Source organism: Lepisosteus oculatus, chromosome 24, assembly GCF_040954835.1.
Source record: "Lepisosteus oculatus isolate fLepOcu1 chromosome 24, fLepOcu1.hap2, whole genome shotgun sequence".
NCBI lineage: Eukaryota > Metazoa > Chordata > Actinopteri > Semionotiformes > Lepisosteidae > Lepisosteus > Lepisosteus oculatus.
The window spans coordinates 14,867,498-14,885,868 of NC_090719.1; the positions used below are offsets into that span (position 1 = coordinate 14,867,498).

Sequence of the window (18,371 nt, forward strand, 5' to 3'; positions counted from 1 at the left end):
TTAGGAAATGACTCGCACCATATCTTGCAAGGCCAGAGAGATTAAGCCTGAATCTTTTGGACCAATCAGAGCTCAGAGAGTTATATCACCGAATGATTGATCAGCTTGTGAAAGGGGATCAGACAGGTATGCAAAGAAGGAAACAAGAGCAACGGCATCTTTAATTATCTGATGGGAGTTTAGCTGAAGCGCTGTTTTCTTTTTTCTTTCATAGGATCAAGTGGCAGCTTTTCCATAACAAAGGGGCTCCTGCTCTAACTACCTGTTTAATTTATATTATTCAAAACCACATTCAAAGCCTCTGCGTGCAGTCAAAAGAAATCCTCATCATAGGGAGAAAACGTATTTTTAATAAAACCGTGTTTTTGGAAGCACGGGGTTATAGGATGAGGAGTACAGACCACCTACTGAGAAGAAGCCCATTTCAGAAAGACGGGCTTGGAAAGGAAACACCAGGGTACCAGTCTTAAAAACATAAGACTTCTTTTATTGTTTTATTCTTTTGAATACCAGACTGTGTTATTCCACGCAAATTCAAATTTCACACCGAGGAGTGCCCATTAGTTTCATTATTCACAATGTATTCTTACACAGTCCACGGGTCATGCCAATCTAAAACCCACATGGATGAACCTCAGCCTACAGCTTCCAGGGTGACAGTACCAGAGCCTTAGTATGGCCATGGTTACTGTGGCCACACGAGATTCATCTACCCAAGGCGTGTTTCTCTCCCTAGCCTGGAGAAGAGCGCAGGCTAGGGTAGCTCTCCTTCCGTTTCCAGTAATCCCTGCAAACGCCCGCCTCGCAACCCAGGCCGGCCGCGCACTTTAACAACATCAACAGTAACGTCACTGGAAGCAACACCCAATGGTTTTAGTCTTAAGAATATAGGAAACATTAGAAATGTGGGGAGGCCACAGCTGGAGGTGAGGCAATATCAGCTGGACTGGTTTAAGAGTTCAGGACTGGGTTCAGAGTAAAACCATACTGTGTAAAACTGCTGAAGAGGCATCTGAATTGTAAGAAACAGATCTTTTTCCCCGAGAAAAATCTGGATCTTCAGAACTATATATTATTGTTATTGTCTGAGCATGTTATATTAAACACTACACTTCCCATACAGTAACCCAGCTCCACAGCACTGGGACTGACTTCATTCCTTAGGCTGCTAAGACACTGCCAGAAACACTGTAGCTCTTAGGCCTGTTCTACAGAAATCAGCTTATGGATAAAGTATACCTGAAATCAGGGAGAAAACCAGGGAGACGCACATGGTCAAGAGCTGCTGTGTCGAGAAAGCTGGACTCGGTGAGCTGACAACCTTCCACTCATTCAAGCAAGTAAAACCAGCAACTCTCCATTTTTAACGACTGGGGATAATAGCTTCTTTTGTGTGAAGAATATGAAAGGCATACAATTAGGCAAGTTACAGAGGCCTTTGGAGTGGATAAAGAGATCTTTGCTGACAGCTATGCATGCCAGCTCCGCATTGTGCCCCTGAAGCATGCCCCATTAAATCAGATGTGCTGGCACACCTCCGTGTCATTGACTTATTTATCTGTTTTAAAGTCCAAGTAACTAGATAGCTGTTAATTAATAAAGCTGTCAGGTAAATAGCTGCCACCCGACCATCAGTAACATTATCTCTCCATTGTTTAGTGCAAACCGACCACAGGCCTCCGGCTCAATTAAGCTAATGCTATGCAAATGAGGTCTCCCGCCATTAGCGCCACACTAGGGGATGTTAATGGTATAATTGGGCCTTTCTAGAGGGCAATTAGACTTGATTTCTGCTATTAGTTCTACATTTCTAATTATTGTTAATAAAATAAAGAGTTTTTGGGTCACACACAACACCAAATGGGATGAGTGACCATCTAGGTTACACGTACGCTTAAAGCAAGGTAGATTACAAAATACACTAAGGGAAAATATTGCAAAAAACAACAGCATCCACACGTAATAGAACTTATTAAACTTAAAGTTCTGAATGACATCTAAACCTTGATCTAGGGTTTTAAAATCATTGCATTTGAGGCCTGTCTACAGAAAATGGTTTCACACTGGCCGACTTTGCAAAATGGCATTTTTCTTTCCAAATATTTCCCTTGGCCATTCACTAGACACTGCTGCTTCTTTGCTATTCCACAATGAAAATGCCCCAAACCTCTCCAAAACCTTCTGTCTTGATGTGACTCTGTGTTATTAGAGCAGTGAAGCCGAGCCAATCCCAGACACAGATCGAACTCGCACCCTTTCAATATTAATGTGGCTACGCTCACCACTGCATGATTCAGCTGGCACTATTGATTTTTCCTGAATGATATAATGGAAGTCCTGTTTAAAGTTTGAAAGAATCACATACCAGCCTGATGTCTTCAAAATCAGATGTTTTCCGCAAATATAATTGGATTCTTATCAATAATATTTCAGCCCCAGGGATGTCAGTGTGTGTGCTGTATCCAGCCTCTCGTGATAGCTTGGGACCTCAGCAGTTATCCTACATTCATCTGCAGAGCACACAGGTTATGCATCATGTTTGTAGTTCAAAATGTAATTTTTTTTTTTCTGCAGCTCTGAGTTTCAAGAATAGCAATGAAAAAATCTGCTTATTATGCAAGCCAGCCACTATTTGGAGAACCTGAGCTCTCAAGTTGATAGGCATAGCAAGGAAGTATGACGAGTTCTTAAATAATCAGATTCTCCAATGTGCATTACATTAGAACTCAGAACTGGCTGGGGATTTGAGCCTCACATTTTGTCATTTATTGTGCACCATAAAGCTTCTGGTCAATCCAGTTCCTTATGTCTCTCCAAAGAGCACAGGCAACATAAGAAGGACGTTATGTAAGCTTAGCCTGTAAGTATGTTTTAAGCCCAGGCCTTAGAGGAGTGAGAAGGGTGAATCTGAAAAGCCTACCAAGTCACTGTGCTTCCTCTTTCCTCAAGGCTCATTAACCCTTCAGTAAAAAGTGTGCAATTTAGATCTGTGGTGATGAGTGAGGATAAGTCACCACGTCAGACCTTCCCACATACGAAAGCAACGTCTAAGTCAGAGGTTTAACCGAGCAGGAGTGTCCGGAGACATACGAACCTGGCGCGCTGCTTACCGTGTAAGATGAGACACGGGACTGCTGGAAGGCAGGAGGTAAACGTACGGCGCTTACTGTGTCCAAAACTCCCAAATGTGAGGCGATCAAAAAACGAAATAGGAACTGACTGACGATGATTAACATTACCATTGTAAAACACATGCTTGCCATGGCACAAAAGGTGACAGTTCATTGGGCAAAAAGTGAAAAACCATCATTACAAAAACAAGGCAAAATATAAGTGGCAGAAAATATATGCAATACATATCAACAGCTAAGTAATGTAATAAAATCTGGTAATTAATTTATGAATAGGTCCCTGAAGTGGGTCCTGTAGCTCTTGCTAATAATGGACAGAGTGTAAAAATTAGGGTAAGAAAATATAAAAGTCCCTGAGCAATAACAGCCTGGGACAAATAACGTTATATCACCAGCAAACCCATTTCACCGATGTCCTCACCCTGATTTCCACCCAGCTGAGCTGACGCATCGCCTCGTCCATAACCAGTGCTCCAGATAATCTTAGTGTGATCAGATCTCATTGGAGCTCATACAGTTTAGGGTAATCTGAGCCAGCGATCTGACTCTACCTGTACTCAGGTATTTGGGATAATTGCAGCCCGGTGCGGCTCAGGTGATAATGTAGATCCGCAGAGTTAAGCCGAAGATTCTCCCCTCCCTGCCCTGTGGTCCAGCTCCTCATCACTGCGCTATATGAATATTCTCCTGCACGCATAACAAACTCCCTGTAAATGGCAGCTCGGAGGGTCGCTGGCATTCCTTTAGCTGGAGTAATGAGAACTAATCCCCAGCTCACACCACCCTGTTTAAACAGCTCCTGGCTGAGCCTTCCAGTAATGGAGTAATTAACCCCCTGTGCCCTCTCCTGCTCACGACAGTCTCCAGCTCTCCTCTGACAGGCACATAGCTTCTCCCTCCCCAATCCACAGAGGACAACTCTCCAGTACCACCTACGAGCAGCACTTACTCACTCCGCCTGGCTGCTCCTCTCCGTCAGCTCCTCCACCCGACAGGCACTACCCCAGGACCATTAACAGAACCTAATTACAGTCTTGACCATGGTACACACTGGACAAGACCTTTAATATAGATGATCCTCTGTCTTCAGCCATAACAAGTACGCATGTGTTTACTGATCCAAATACAGATCAATGACTCTAAATTCCAAGAATGAAACATGTACTAAAATTAAAATCCAATGAATGTCGTTGAACCAGAGGCACGTTTTACACAAATGTTTGGGAGAGCTGGAACAAGTGCTTGGCCTTATTATTCCTGATGACTGCTGTTGGAATATTTTGTCAGCCTTTGGTAACTTCTGCCTAAATCCCAAGAAAATAGCATCCAGAATTTAAAAAAAGACAGTGATGACATTTTTCCATACTCTTGGGCTTTAAATATTTTTTTCTGTACTCATTCCCCAGTGGTCCTCTTACAAGACATACTAAAATTATAAAGAAAATAAGCCCCGATCGCTGTGTTAATGTCTTCTCTCTCTCGTTTTCTCCCTGACAGATTTTACTACTGTAGCACTGAAGGCCTGAAGAGTAGCTCTTTGAAAGGGTGAATTGAGGAAAATTCCAGTTCTCTGATAAAACAGCTTTCTTACCATCATTATTTGCTATTGCTGCTGTTTTTGTGTGTGTTTTTCTTGTAAGTACACCTCAGGATTCCCACTGGATCTTAATTCCATATTTACCAAGAAACCAATTAAAGCTGGCACAGGATCATCAGACTGCTTTACTAGTTTAATTCCCCAGGTTCACATTGTGGCTGCAGGAGTGTCCTTCCCTATCAAACACTTTATGCTGTGAATAAACTGCCTGTAGCCATCTACATATTAAAAAAAAAAAAGAAAAAAGATGTTGGTTTTCCTTTGATCTGATGCTGGGTACATCCTCTAACGAGTTAAAGATTGAGAACAGTTGCAAAAGGATCTATCTGCGACTGATGTTTCACATTTCTAGAGAAAGCAAAACTTTAAGAGCAATAACACTGTAACGAGAACCAAAGATTTGCCGAACTTGAGAAAAGGATTTTGTTTGAATACAGAATGCATGACCAAAATGACACCTCTGTTAACATATCAACTGTAGCGGAGGTTGTCTCACTGTTCCTCTGTGCCCTTGAAAAAGGTCTATTAAATGTAACTCAGTAATCAAGCGAAGTTATTATCAAGCAGTGTATTTTACTGCTTTTGCATTTTCTGTTCTTATTGCAAATGTCATAAAGGCAGCCTAGAAGAACTTCTCTATGAGGGGCCACACTTACAGCAGTGCCAGTTGATTACTTTTGTGCTATTCCTGCTGTGGATGAAAGTGTTTTGTGCATAACCGTGGCTAACAATTTCTATGTCATGCATTTCAATGATCAGATTGCTTGATTTTAATCCATTTCAACAGCAGTCTACCTTTTATAAAACATGTCTGTGCCATCCTGGACATCCATCTGGCTTAACTGGTTCACATGTACATACCAGCAATACATTGTTTAATAGCAGTGGGCTATATATGTTTTTAGACTTTATTGTAATAATCTACAGGAATATATGTTATGAAATTGGATGATAAGGAATTTCATATAGGAGTGGAACTTTTTTTAATCCTCACAGATTGAAGAGGTACTCAAAGATTTGCACGGACCTAATCAAAATTATTCATGGTGATATTTCCTTAGAAGACTGCCATTCAATCAAAGTAGATATTTAAAATATGGCAAAAGATACAGACACTTTTCTGATATATAGGGCTTTTCGAGGAATACGTCCTATACAGAGTTTTGAAATGGCACAGTCCCAAATGTCTTTAGTCAGCCAGTTGTGATTACTTGTTAGTCACAATCATCTAAGGAGAAATGTAATATTAATTTGTAAGGTCTTATCCTCTAACTCAAGAATAGGCGACCATATCCATAAACTGTGACTTTTCCATGTGGATGCAGAGTTTGGATGCACCTGTTCGGGACGAAGCCCGCCTCGTGGAGCTTCTCGGCCTGTTCCAAGTCGCGGGGGAATCCATGGAGGATCCAGCCGCGGGTGGTACAGTCCAGCCGGCTGAGCCGCTCCGTCAGGATCTTCACAACCACACTGTCGGGCACTGGAAACCAGAGGAACATGCGGTCAGTACAGGTGACTGAAAGGGAATGACACCGATTCCAAACTCCTGCCTAAAGTCCCACTGAAAAAGAACAAGCAAAGAGCTGCTCAAACCCAAAGACGTACAGTACTTTGAGCACAGGCTCATGAGTGAGAATAACACCATATACATGTGGTGTGTTCAGAACCATCTAATTGGTTTCACTGAAGAAATGTCTGCAGAAATCAAGTCTCCTAAATTAAAAAAGGTGTCAATTTCTATACACACTCCATACAACTCAGTTGCCTTTCCTTAGAAAAATGTACAGCATGTAGAGAACTTTGGGTGTCTGCGACTATCTGTTAGTATTGGGTGAAGAGAGATGGTTTAGGAATGGTGCGAGTCTCTTGCTTGACGGACTTCAAACAGTCCTCAGGCACCAGTTTGACACCCCTCATTACCACTGATACCACATCATGCTGCCTTGCTACCGGAAATGTCAAACTACGTCAAGTGCTGCCCTTTGTGGGACACACATACTGTAGGCTTTCACAGACTAAAAATAAATCTACGCAAGGGTTATTACCACCTCCATCGCCATCTAGTGGCGAACTGACGATAAGATTTAAATTATAAGACCATTTAAAAGGCAAACTGCTTTGAATAATATGGTAGCACACAAGTCAACAAATTTTCCAGCAAGTTCTTTCTCCGCTTAACACTACAGTGCATCTACATCCTTGGTCTGAATGATACAATGCATCAGAGATGAATACAAAGTGGAGTACTTTGAGGTCTTAAGGCACTGGTTGAAGAAATAAAAATTCAATTAATGGCAGATTGTGTGAGCAGACAAACCTGTTATTTTGATTTTGGCTTAACACCTAAGACAGATACGAGAAATATAAAGAACAGACAGTGATGAATTTAAACTCAACAAGCAAATATACAGGCAAAGGAGCACAAGAACAGCCTACTTCAGATCTATAGGTGGATTGGCTTGTCTGGTTATGCGATTACCATCTTAGCTGCTGCACTGTAAAGGAGAGGGCTCAAAAGCACAGGTGTCTTAACAGTAATAAAATGAGAGGTAAGGGGCTGAAGAAAACAGCTCACAGATGAGCTCAGTTGGAATAATGCAGAGATTCAGAACTAAATCACCTGACATGAACACCAGCCAGATATAAGCGAACAGAGCCACAAGTTTTGTTTAGACATACCTTTGCTTTATTTTTCAAATTATGTCTAGTTATCAAGAACTCGGGGCACTAAACTAACAATGCTGGAATTCTTCCTTATAAGAATGTATTATAGACTTTTCCTGGTGCCTATGTAACACAGGAATACACAACTCATGCGGAATACAAAAACAGCCATCTCCAACCTTACAGGCAAAGTAAGTGAATTGTTTATGTTAATGAAAATGTCATAAAGAGGATGTGAAACTGCACTTCTTTAAAGAGGGGAAATTTAAACGAAAGAAAGGCGAGAGAAAGAGAAAGAGAAAGGAATTTATTTTCAATAAGGAAAGTGAGCTGCACCCAGGGGGTCCCTGAAGCTTGTGAAAAATTAAAGTCGACGGATTCAAACTGTCCAATTTCCACTTCAAAAGAGCTGGGGCTTCCTGCTCCTGGAGAAACTGCTTCAAACGCCGAGCAGCACTGGAAAAGGGTTTTCTGCCCCCCTCTTTTAGAACACTATTTTTTTTATTTCCTTAATAATCCTGGTCTCTAATTCCCTTAAGCACTGTACTGGTTACACTAGCCGTCGTCTCTCCCTTGCCTAATTATACCCTTGTGAGTCTATTAATCAACTTGTAAATTATTTAAGGCGGAGAGCTTCTCTGCCTGCAGCTTGCACTGACACTGGGAGAGAGGGAGAGGGAGGGAGGGAGAGGGAGAGAAAGAGAGAGAGAGCGAGAGGGAGAGAAGGGTCTGCAAACACTACTAGTAGCTCCCTCAGGACCACCGAGCTCCAGCATTCAGACAAGGCAGAGCTCCAGAACCTTGTTTTTATGCATAAGTTTCGTTGCAAACTCAAATGAGACAAACTGGAATTTGTGCGGGTGTATTTAAATGAAATAAAGATTCGTTCTTATTTTAGGATTGGAGTTTTAGGATTCCGACACGTTTGACACTTGTCAAGACATTCCACAGTTAAAGTATTTTGTTTTTAGCATTCTAAATCTCAGTGCTGTTTAATTCAGGGGCTCCAACCACACTTCGGTTAGGAGGCATTCAGCCCCGTTAACAATTTCAATCTCAGTGAGTATCCGTGTTAAAAGTAGAGCAAGAAAAAAAACTAAAGGAGAGATCATTATTATTTTTGTAAGGCAGGTAATTCCTACTGGATTAGCTTTCCACTTGCCGTAATATTGGGACACGGTGCCTTGAATGTAATAACATTTCAAGAAAGGCAGGAAGACTTCAAAATCAAACAGGGCCTCATTTAAATGTCCCCTCCAGAGTCTACCGGACAGAAACTGTTTAAAGTGAAGACTTCTCCTTGCTCATGCTACTAGCCTGCCACAACCTCAGCGCTACGGTAGTGTTGACAGTCAGTGCGATCGGGGCTGGGGGGCCCTTCAGGTGCTCAGTGCAGAGATTTTCTGCGCACCTCTCATTAGACTTGAACTCAGCATGCATCGCCGGCAAATCCTTGCACACACCGCAGAGCCACTGGTCTCGGCGGGATGTTTATTAAATTAATAAAAACTTGCTTAAGGCAAGTGGCACAGCGGCAGCCCCTCTGTGCCTCGGTGATTGGCACCCACCGCCGCGCGCGGTCTCTGAAGTGGGCGCATTTCCTTAACTAACTGGTCGTGACTGAGACCTGCAGTCAGGGATGCCACTTTCAAATGAGGCAGATTACAGATCGCAGCCGACAGGTCTGGGAGGTACAGCAGCTCCGATCTGGGCAGGAAGCAGCAGAACTGGGAGGACAGCGGTGTGGCAACAGAGTGCGACAATCCGGACCCCAGTCTCACGCGAAGCAGAGGCAACATGGGCTAGTGGCTAGGAGGGTATGAGACTCCAGTGCCTTCAGCTAAGCTACACTAAGACAGTGGGAAGGATGGCTAGACCTGAAGGACTGGGTGCAGGTTCGAAACCGAGCGAACAGGAGGAAGTGAGTGCATTCTAGCAGTCAGAGCTAAGAGGAAAAAGGAGTCTTGTCCATGTAACAGTCTTCATGGAGAAGAGGCTTTGTTTCATTTAAAAAAAAACTATAAGGCAGCGCAATCTTGTACCTAGAGAAACTACATGTTAGAAGTAGAGGTTTGCTTTAGCATCACAGCTATGTGACTTTCCAGATATTATCTCTACAAAAAAGTTGTGCCATTACAAAACTTCACACCCCAGACGCTCTAGATACTTACTAGGGAGAATTGTGTTAGAAGCAAAAAGAACATTTTTTCCTTTAACCCAAAAAAAAACCCAAACGCACACACGTCAGTAGTACAAAAAAGATTTGTTTAAAAAATAAACAAAACAAAAACAAACAAACAAAAACAAAACAAAGAAAAAAAACTCTAGACTTGCGAGTCTCATAGGGAAGACTTGACAAAGTAATTTGCATGTAAACTGAGACGAGGAATTGTCATCACCCTCAGATTAAATGGAAAAATGCGAAAGGATTTGATTTTCATGTGCAAATTGCAGCCACACCGAAGCTGTTCATTATTATTTCATCAAGATGGAGACTCAGTCACATGCTCCCATCCCAATGGACACTTAAAGATTTTGACCCCCTGTGACGCTGTTTACATTTCGACTGTGATGTTAAAAGCACCAAACTGCTGGAAAATGGGGCACCGAAGAATGCAGGCTCACTCCAAGGAATAGCTGTACACCAGTTGTGACCAGCAACATTAGTGTTCTTTGCATTAATTGCTTGTAAACTGAAAGCTTCACTGCTTGCCTGCTTTCAAGTAAAATATTACTGTGAATTATTGGGGTTCTGAAGCACTTTAAGGCCAAGGGAATTAAGAATTATTTCAAATAGGATAACTGTGGCATTCAGGAACACAGTACTTCCCTTTTGAGCACATCTGCTTTTAAAGCACACACTGGAACTGAGCTCTTCGGTAGATTCATGACAAAGACAATAAGATAAAGTTCTGAGCCTAAAATAGAAACTCTAGAGACCTTTGCTGTTGCAGTCACTAATTGTCCGTGTTGAGTGTAAATAAACAGCCCAGTCACAATTTGCTTGACTACATTGTGCTTATTGGTGGGATGGCTTTTCCAGACCATTATTAATGTTGAAAAAATACAAAGGGATTGTTTTGACAACAGTGAACATCTTCCATCTACACTCATAAATGTCTTTTGGTTCAGTGTACGGTAGTGTTAAGGTCTTCTGTTTTCTGATTAAAATCTCCCTGCACAAAACAAAGCTTTAAAATGAGGGGAAAAAGCAATTCAGAATGACTTGGCTGTCTGAACACACGAGTAAAAAATCAGATTAGTGTGGGCCATAATTCACATGACCATCTTGAGAATATATGCACATTTCACACAACATCCAAGGAACAAAAACATTTGCTTAATGCACATGTCCATGTGCAGAAATATACCATCTCATTTATTATTTCACTGAAGCTGTGTTTTTAATCATCACCACTTCTTGTTATATCCAAAAGACAAAATTTTGCCTATTAAAGAGATCAGAAGAAAACAATACTGTTAAACCTGTGAAAAGTAAACTGTTCCAAAAAAGTCATTTTCTATAGGAGACAAAGCCATAAACTACACAGAAACCTAAAAATCTAAAGTAACAAATAACAGCCCCAGACAAAAATGTTGAGTGTTATTAGAAAAAGAATAGAAGATAAAGACTCTTTGCTGGAAAAAAAAGCAGATAATAAAGATGCTGTTAAAAACTGGACTGTCTCCCAGGGTAAGTTCGTTTTTTTGAGCTTTTGGCCTACTGAACAAGAATGGAGAACAAAAGTGAAATACAAATGGACTGAAAACTGCGAGGGTTAGATCTTTCTGAAGACTTTATATAGGGCCATGTAATCATCACAAACACTTGTGAAATCGAGCTAATGCAAAATAAATTAGTGCTTTTAATTAAAAAATTAATATGATTTTTCTACCAGTATGTACTGGGGAGGACTCAATATACTGTACATTGAGAGAGCATATGCAGGCTATTATATACAGAGTTATATCGGATAAATGTTGGCATATTAAACACCTGTGGCCTTGTGTTGCTCAGAACTGACCAATTTTCTCTACTCCTTACTGGTGTACACACTTTTCTCAGAGGCATCTCCCTGGAGTGTAAAGCTCCAGTCAGACATCACTGTACCTTGCTGTCCAGATTCCAGGTATGTTTTAATGAGTTCTCCAAGACTCGTTTCGTCTGCAACCGCTGACTTCAGAACCTGCCCACAGCAAACTACCAGGGAAAAAAGAGAAAACGCATATTAAAGTTTAAATAAACGGAATGCGCAATGTAACCTTTCAACTGCGAAGGTAAACAGAATAAAATAAGATCCTGAACTTGTTAGCCGAGAGTGGGGCGAGTATTACAACTGATACTTGGAGCAGCAGCAGAAAAAAATAAAATAAAGAGAATAGCACATTTTATCCACCACCCCAACAAGAAAAGAATTAAACTGAAAATAAATATTAAAAATTTAAGAATGAACCACTAGTGCAAGACTGTAAGGAATCTCCAAAGCTGCAAGAGATGAACACGGTGACTCTTGTTGAGTAACCTTTCCCCTGTTTGCCCTCAAATCCTCTCCCCAGCTTTTTTTGCCTGTTTTTTTTTCTGACATCTACATGAGTTGTGCCATGTCGGTATCAGATCTGGAGTCGTTAGCTGACAACAGAGCCTTTCAATGAATTAAGACTCCATAGTTAAAGGCACTGTATTCTCTGATCTTACAGGCTCCAGTCTATTCTGTACTACCACCGATGTCTGTGCTGACAATTTTAATTTTTTATTTGTACTTCATATCGCTGCGTAATCTGTGGCACTCTTCTGGGACAGAGTGGGAAGTAGTCATGATGCTATCAGAAACAAATCTGACAAAGTTACAAACAAAAAACAAACAGGAAGGAGTCAAGAAAATGGGAATTGGCGAACTGGCCCAATGGTTTACCTTGGTTTACACAAAAAAGACAAACCGAAAGTCGTAAGAAAAAGACATTTTAATGTAAGATTTTTGATAAAAGCGAAATTTTCAACATTTGTCTAAACCTGAAAGCTGAAGGATTGATACATAGTGCTTATGTTGCTGGATCCTACACATTTTGTTTTGTATAAAAAGAAAGTGAAGCAGATTAAACGTTTGATGTACGGGGCAATGAGGAAGTTATGTGCTGGTTACAGCTGTTGCTTATGTTGAAACTCAAGATGAAAAAAAAAAGCAGGGGTCTTGTGCAGCAAACACACCCACACACACACCACACACACACACACGGCGGCGAGCCGGGGGAAAGGAGCTGCCTGGCAGCGTGGGGGAGATGAAGTGCCACGCGGAGATCGACGGCTGCTCGAGAGGTGCTGTGATAATTGATAGATTACTGTTGACAACGTTGTACTTCTGAGCGATTATCGCTGCCTGCAGGCTCTTCCCGCTGCCGGGGGGTCCGAGCAGGACGACACGAGGAGTATGGGGGGCCGCCGAGTGGGGGCGGCTCAGGGCAAAGGTCAGCGCTGTTTAAGGAGAAAAAAAATACATAAATCAGTGTAATGAACTAGCAAATCCACCATATACTAAGGTTTTTAATACCTCGGGTTTGAACACCACCGCCAGTACATGGTAATTATATGAACTTGTTTTTTTAAGTTTGATACAAAAACCAAAGTGCAGCAATCATCTCTAAATTTTCATATGCAGTGGAGGAATTATGCAAAAAATTGTGTTCCTCTTGCTCTTTATTTGAAAATGACTGAGAACAGAGCATAGCTGCCTTTTGTGTTGTAGGTCAATGCCAGGGTTTGTCTTGCAGACTGCAGAGACACCCGAGTTCTAGATCAACAGACAAGCAGGTAACTTAAAACAACTTTATTTTGTTCTGTCATAACTGTGCAATGCCCATCAAAACAATGTTTCAACATACCAGGCCCTCTCAAGGCCAGTCCTTAAATGTATCTTTTGTGGGGTCCATAAGTGGGGCATCACATTATTTGTGTTTTGTGCTATAATGATTATTGGCAACTTTGTTCCTGAAATGATTTACAAATGCCTCCAACCCAAATTAATATACTAATAAAACAGAAAGAGTAACAGAAACCAAAGTTCCACCAGCTCAAAGTTCATCTTACACCCCTAAGTATTGCTCTAGATAATCCAGAACCTTACTGGGGCACAAATCCTTTTAAATCCTAGTCCGTGACAAACAGACTGCTAATCTGAAAATAAAAAGAGGCAATCAATAAATCATGAGTGGCTCCCTTTCTCTTCCAAGGGAGTTTTTGTTTGTACCATGACCCTCTCAAGCAAGTTAACAGCTGTTTGCAGTTGGGTTTCTTCTCAACAATACTGTTCTTCAATATGATGACTCGATTTTAATGTATAGTAATTAACCACAGGCTAATTATAACTAATGACTCCCTGTATGGTCTCTGCTGCTAATTGGTATATGAAATCTCAAACAGTGATAAAACTCATGCGCAAAAAAATGCAAATGTTAAGATGGAAAAGCTAAGTCAGAGGAAGAGAAGAAGCTGGTAACTTCCTAATCAAACCGCATTTTTAATTAGCAATAATCAATATTCAAGGCAACTGCTTTATTGCAGTTTGTATTTCAATCAAGAATCATGAATACTTAATGCAAAAATGCCCCCAAAAATCTTTCTCCGTTTAATGCAATCAAGCAAATCATAAGATATTAATTATATATTGCGCCATTACAGCACGCCCCCAAACCTCACATTTACAAATCACACCCAAAACACGAAGCTGATTAAATAAAAAAGTACAGTGTTGCTCTTCCTTTTCTCTTAAGGGCAGCTGTTCCGTGTTTAATCACAACCTTTGTGAAGACAACAGTTCATAAGCACCTGCATTATGTGTATCTGTAAAAAGGCAAGGTTATAGAAATCAGTTGGAGCATTGCAAATAATGTATTGCCCATCCCCTTAGACAACATTAATGACAGCCAGAATTAAAGACGAATAATGTCACAGGCACAATTCTCGACATCAATATGCCCTCTAAAAGGGGCAGCAATATACTGAGAAGCCACAATAGTACACCTGTGCTACACTGGAGCATCCATCTGAAAATCTAAATGTCCGTGGCAAGGAAAGAAATATGCAGACTTTATATGGGGAACAAGAATTACATTGTTCTTTAAAAAAATGCTGTATGCTTTTCTGAAATATGTAACCAAAAATATGTAGTACATAGCAACCAAAAAATCTGAAAAATATAGCTTGTAATTAGATAATAAAATGTAATTGTATATCTTAGTGGCACTTATTACTAAGTTTTCACTCATCTCAAAGTCTTACAATATTCTTTTTTTTTTGGTTAAATAACTTGACTAGAAGACACACTGTAAGATGGTATACACATTTTTTAACCATGAAGAAACACATCATGTCTGTTGGAACGCCTCGGTTTTTATGTCTTTGACATTAAAAAATTCATGTATCTGTTTATTTCCAGAAACCACACTCCTGAAAACACAACACAGAGTCTCCTCCCAAAACAAAAAAATAACTGAATTATTTTGTCAAGAAGAGCCATGTAATACTGAGACAGGTTGTACTCAAATGTGTTTAATAGGCTTCGTGTTGGCAGCTTATCCTGGTTGAAGGCCGCTTGGGATGCTCTTAGCCTTTGGCTTTGCCTTGGGCTAGCCATCCCAAGCAATAAGGTGAAGGGCAGGTTGATGGAGAGGAAAAGCAAAGTCCCCCACTTCTTACTGCTACGATAACTGAGATGCATCAGAGCTGGTTTAACCCCAACCCCCTATAACCAGCAGGGGTTACTGTAGAGGGCAGTACGCCTGGCTAAAACAAAGGCAAACCTGCAGAGAACAAAGCATCCAAACCACAGCACGTGTCATCTGTGGAGAATCCCAATCGCATAACTAGTCTCACTGGAATCTGGAGTGGATCCTCACATGGACACCAGGAGACACAGTGATGGATCTTCTCTGCTAAAAGGGAGTGCGCCAGCAATTTCTTAAAGAGGCATTCGCACACAACACATTGAACCTTAATCCCAATTAGCGCCCCTCATTTATCACCAGATTTGGGACATGTGAGCAAATGGATTGTCCACTGATTATGATGAAAGAATATTCATCACCAATGTACTGAACAAAGGCCTTTGTTATCTGAACAGAAACCTTAAAACTTGTTACTCAGTTCAACTTCTCACAACAAAAGAAGGGGCATTTAAAATGCTTGAGCAAAACTCTTTACAGAAGAAGTTCTCTTTTTGAGAAGAAAAGAGCATAATACAAAGTGTAAATTGTGAAGTAAAAGTACTGTACATATTGTAGTACAAAAGCAGGCTTGAGTACGCATGTGTGCTATACCTACTGTAGTTTATATGAAAGGGGAATAGAGCCTACATAATATAACCTGAACCACATTTATCAAAGACTTCACACTTAAATATACAATATTTCCCTGAGGAAGTTGCGATGGCAAAGCTGAGCAATATGAATAATGCCATATAAACTCTCCGTTTCACATTTTTAGAGAGCGTGTGTTTCCTTACGCGACAAGACATAAATTCAAAGTCAAATGCTGTTCAAATGCCATCTAAGAAAGACTCTAAAGTTATATTTTCCTCTAATGAATGTATTCAAGGCGATTATTTATGGAATTTTCTTAAAATAAATTTTAATCATTAAAAAAAACAAAAATATAACTCTCACAAAATATACAAAACTGGGGTGGGGGAACTCGCACAAGAAATATTAATTGGGGGCTAACCAAATAACAAAGGAAAGAAAGAAAAATCTTCTGACATGCTGTTAGTTTTAGGTGAAGCAAAATCTCCACCATAAGTGCTCTAACCTACATCTTTTCCATGACGACACAGCAGCCAGACTCCAGTGGGGAAGATAACTTGAGCATGGAACACAGGAACATGGGAAATCTACTTTCTTTACTGCAGCTTAACTGGCACCCAAGTTTGACACCCCAAGTGTAATGAGATTATTTACTACCCAGCAAACTGCCTCCTAACCTGAAGGTTTTGCAACGCAACCACCACAGCATGATCGCTACAGAATATACATTTTCTTACCTACTAAATTTGCACTAAACCTATTTTTCCCAAGGTGGGTGAGTAGATGAGGTGTAATCTTCCCAATCCAGATCTCCTGACCTCTGGCCCGCTCTGGTTACGTCCTGACATCCAGGAATACTTGCTTCTTTGGCAAGTCATAGCTGTGTACCACATAGCTCAAACTAACCCTCTACCTTCTGTGCCACCTTTACAGCGGTAATACCCATATCACAGCGGGATTCTGTGCCATAAGGTCTGATCTGAACCTATTAAAGAGCTTTAATACATGGGACTGTATGGGACATGTAAGTGAACAAGAAGAAAACAGAAAGAATAATACCATCTCATCAGGGTGAAATATCATGTTCAGTGCCCTGTATGTCAATGGGAGGGAGGCTGAAGCACTATTTTGTCTATTAAGCTGTGCCAGGTGTTCTATCAAAACTACAAGCCATCAAGGTGATAATGGACAGCCATGCTCTGTGTGAACTGAGGAAACATAACTGGGCCTGCAATTACTCAAGCAATTACTCATATTGAGAATTGAACAGCCAAAACCAAAGCATTCTAGAACAGCCCTAAAATGAAAACAAAAATAAGATCCAACGCCATTTTGCATTCTGTATCTAGGGAGTTTGATCCAGAACATGGCAGAGGTGCAGTATGTTATCAGTAGCAAACTGGCTCTTTAAGAAGCCTGTCAGTTGAATGTGACCACTTCGAAAAGAGTATTTGGTAATATTTTTATATTTGAGTTTAATAGTGATAATGGGTGATAATTATAGCATTCGTAGGGGTCTTTGCCTTTTTTAAGAAGAAGCAATTTTTTTATTTACATGAAAACAGCTATCTTATAACAACAGCAATTTTCCAATTCAGGATCATTCGATCACACGGCACTAGCCATGACCTGGAAAGAATGCAGAAAGGACTGCACTCCGAGATGGGCGGGGGATTTCTGCACTGAGACAAAACATCTTCCACACTCTACTGTGTGAGTGGAATAACTCTAGAAGACCCAGACTGAACCTCCATTTGGCCAGAAGGGATTGATGCAGGGTCATCTCCTTCTCCAACTCTCTGAGGCTGTCACAGATCTGGTGCTCCACTTGCTGAAAAAATCCACCCACTTATACTCTCTTTGTCAAAGAGACGACAGAGCAGCTGTATTCCTCTCCTCCAAATGCTAAAGGCAATATTGGATGGTCACCAGCACAGCACAGACAGCTTTGACATCAGCAAATAGACTGGTTTTCAGGGAGTGCCAAAGCCAACCCATAATAAAATCCCTCAGCCAGCAGAGCTGCATTCAAGAGAGATCGTGGGCTTTGCAGGAAAGCGTGGTGTCTGCAGTGTCAAATGTAAGCTGCTTTCTAGCTTTCAGATCCTTGACTTTGAGGGGTAGCTAACTTGTTCCATCACAGATGAGCCATGTTTCTCGTAAGAGACATGTAAACTGAGGTATAGCCTTCAAAACTGCATTAAACTTAAATTTAGATTAAATTTTTTTAAAGAGAAAAGGGGCACTCAGTGCAAGTTGTTTTAGCTGCACCTCCTTCTTAGATGGGAGCCACTGGAAGTCCATTTATGGGCAGTTTTGAAAAACAAAACTTTGCTAATTTTATTAAGTATACAATATAACATGTAATACCTTTGATATTTGGGGAATTTGTGTGGGTAATCACTGTTAAATGTTTAAGTTATATTATATTATTCTTTGTTTACTCATGCTTTTACGGTTTAATTTTTTAGTAAATCACAATCTGTCTTGGTTTTTGTTCACCGTTGTGAGGCACCAGTGCATAAAACGCAGTTAAGAGACCAACTACGTTGTTAGCTTTTGTGAAACCTTGAGATCAAAGTAACACTGCAAGATACAACATAATTAATAATCCATCTCTATTACAGTTTAAGACATTTCACCCTTTTGGTGTTATTGACTCGCTAATATAATATGACACCACATAC

At 40.7% G+C, this 18,371-nt stretch overlaps 1 protein-coding gene across 6 annotated transcripts in view; it reads right to left on the reverse strand.

The window, feature by feature from the left end:
* The window catches only part of ak8 (adenylate kinase 8), a 45,205-nt gene that overhangs the window by 8,949 nt on the left and 17,885 nt on the right, over positions 1–18,371 (reverse strand). For all 6 annotated transcript variants that reach the window (XM_069183467.1, XM_069183465.1, XM_015367117.2 and 3 more), the window contains 3 exons: positions 12,731–12,862; positions 11,504–11,593; positions 6,067–6,208 (listed from right to left, as the gene is read on the reverse strand). In XM_069183467.1, the coding sequence (XP_069039568.1) occupies positions 6,067–6,208; positions 11,504–11,593; positions 12,731–12,862 (364 nt within the window). The remainder of the gene's footprint in view (positions 1–6,066; positions 6,209–11,503; positions 11,594–12,730; positions 12,863–18,371) is intronic.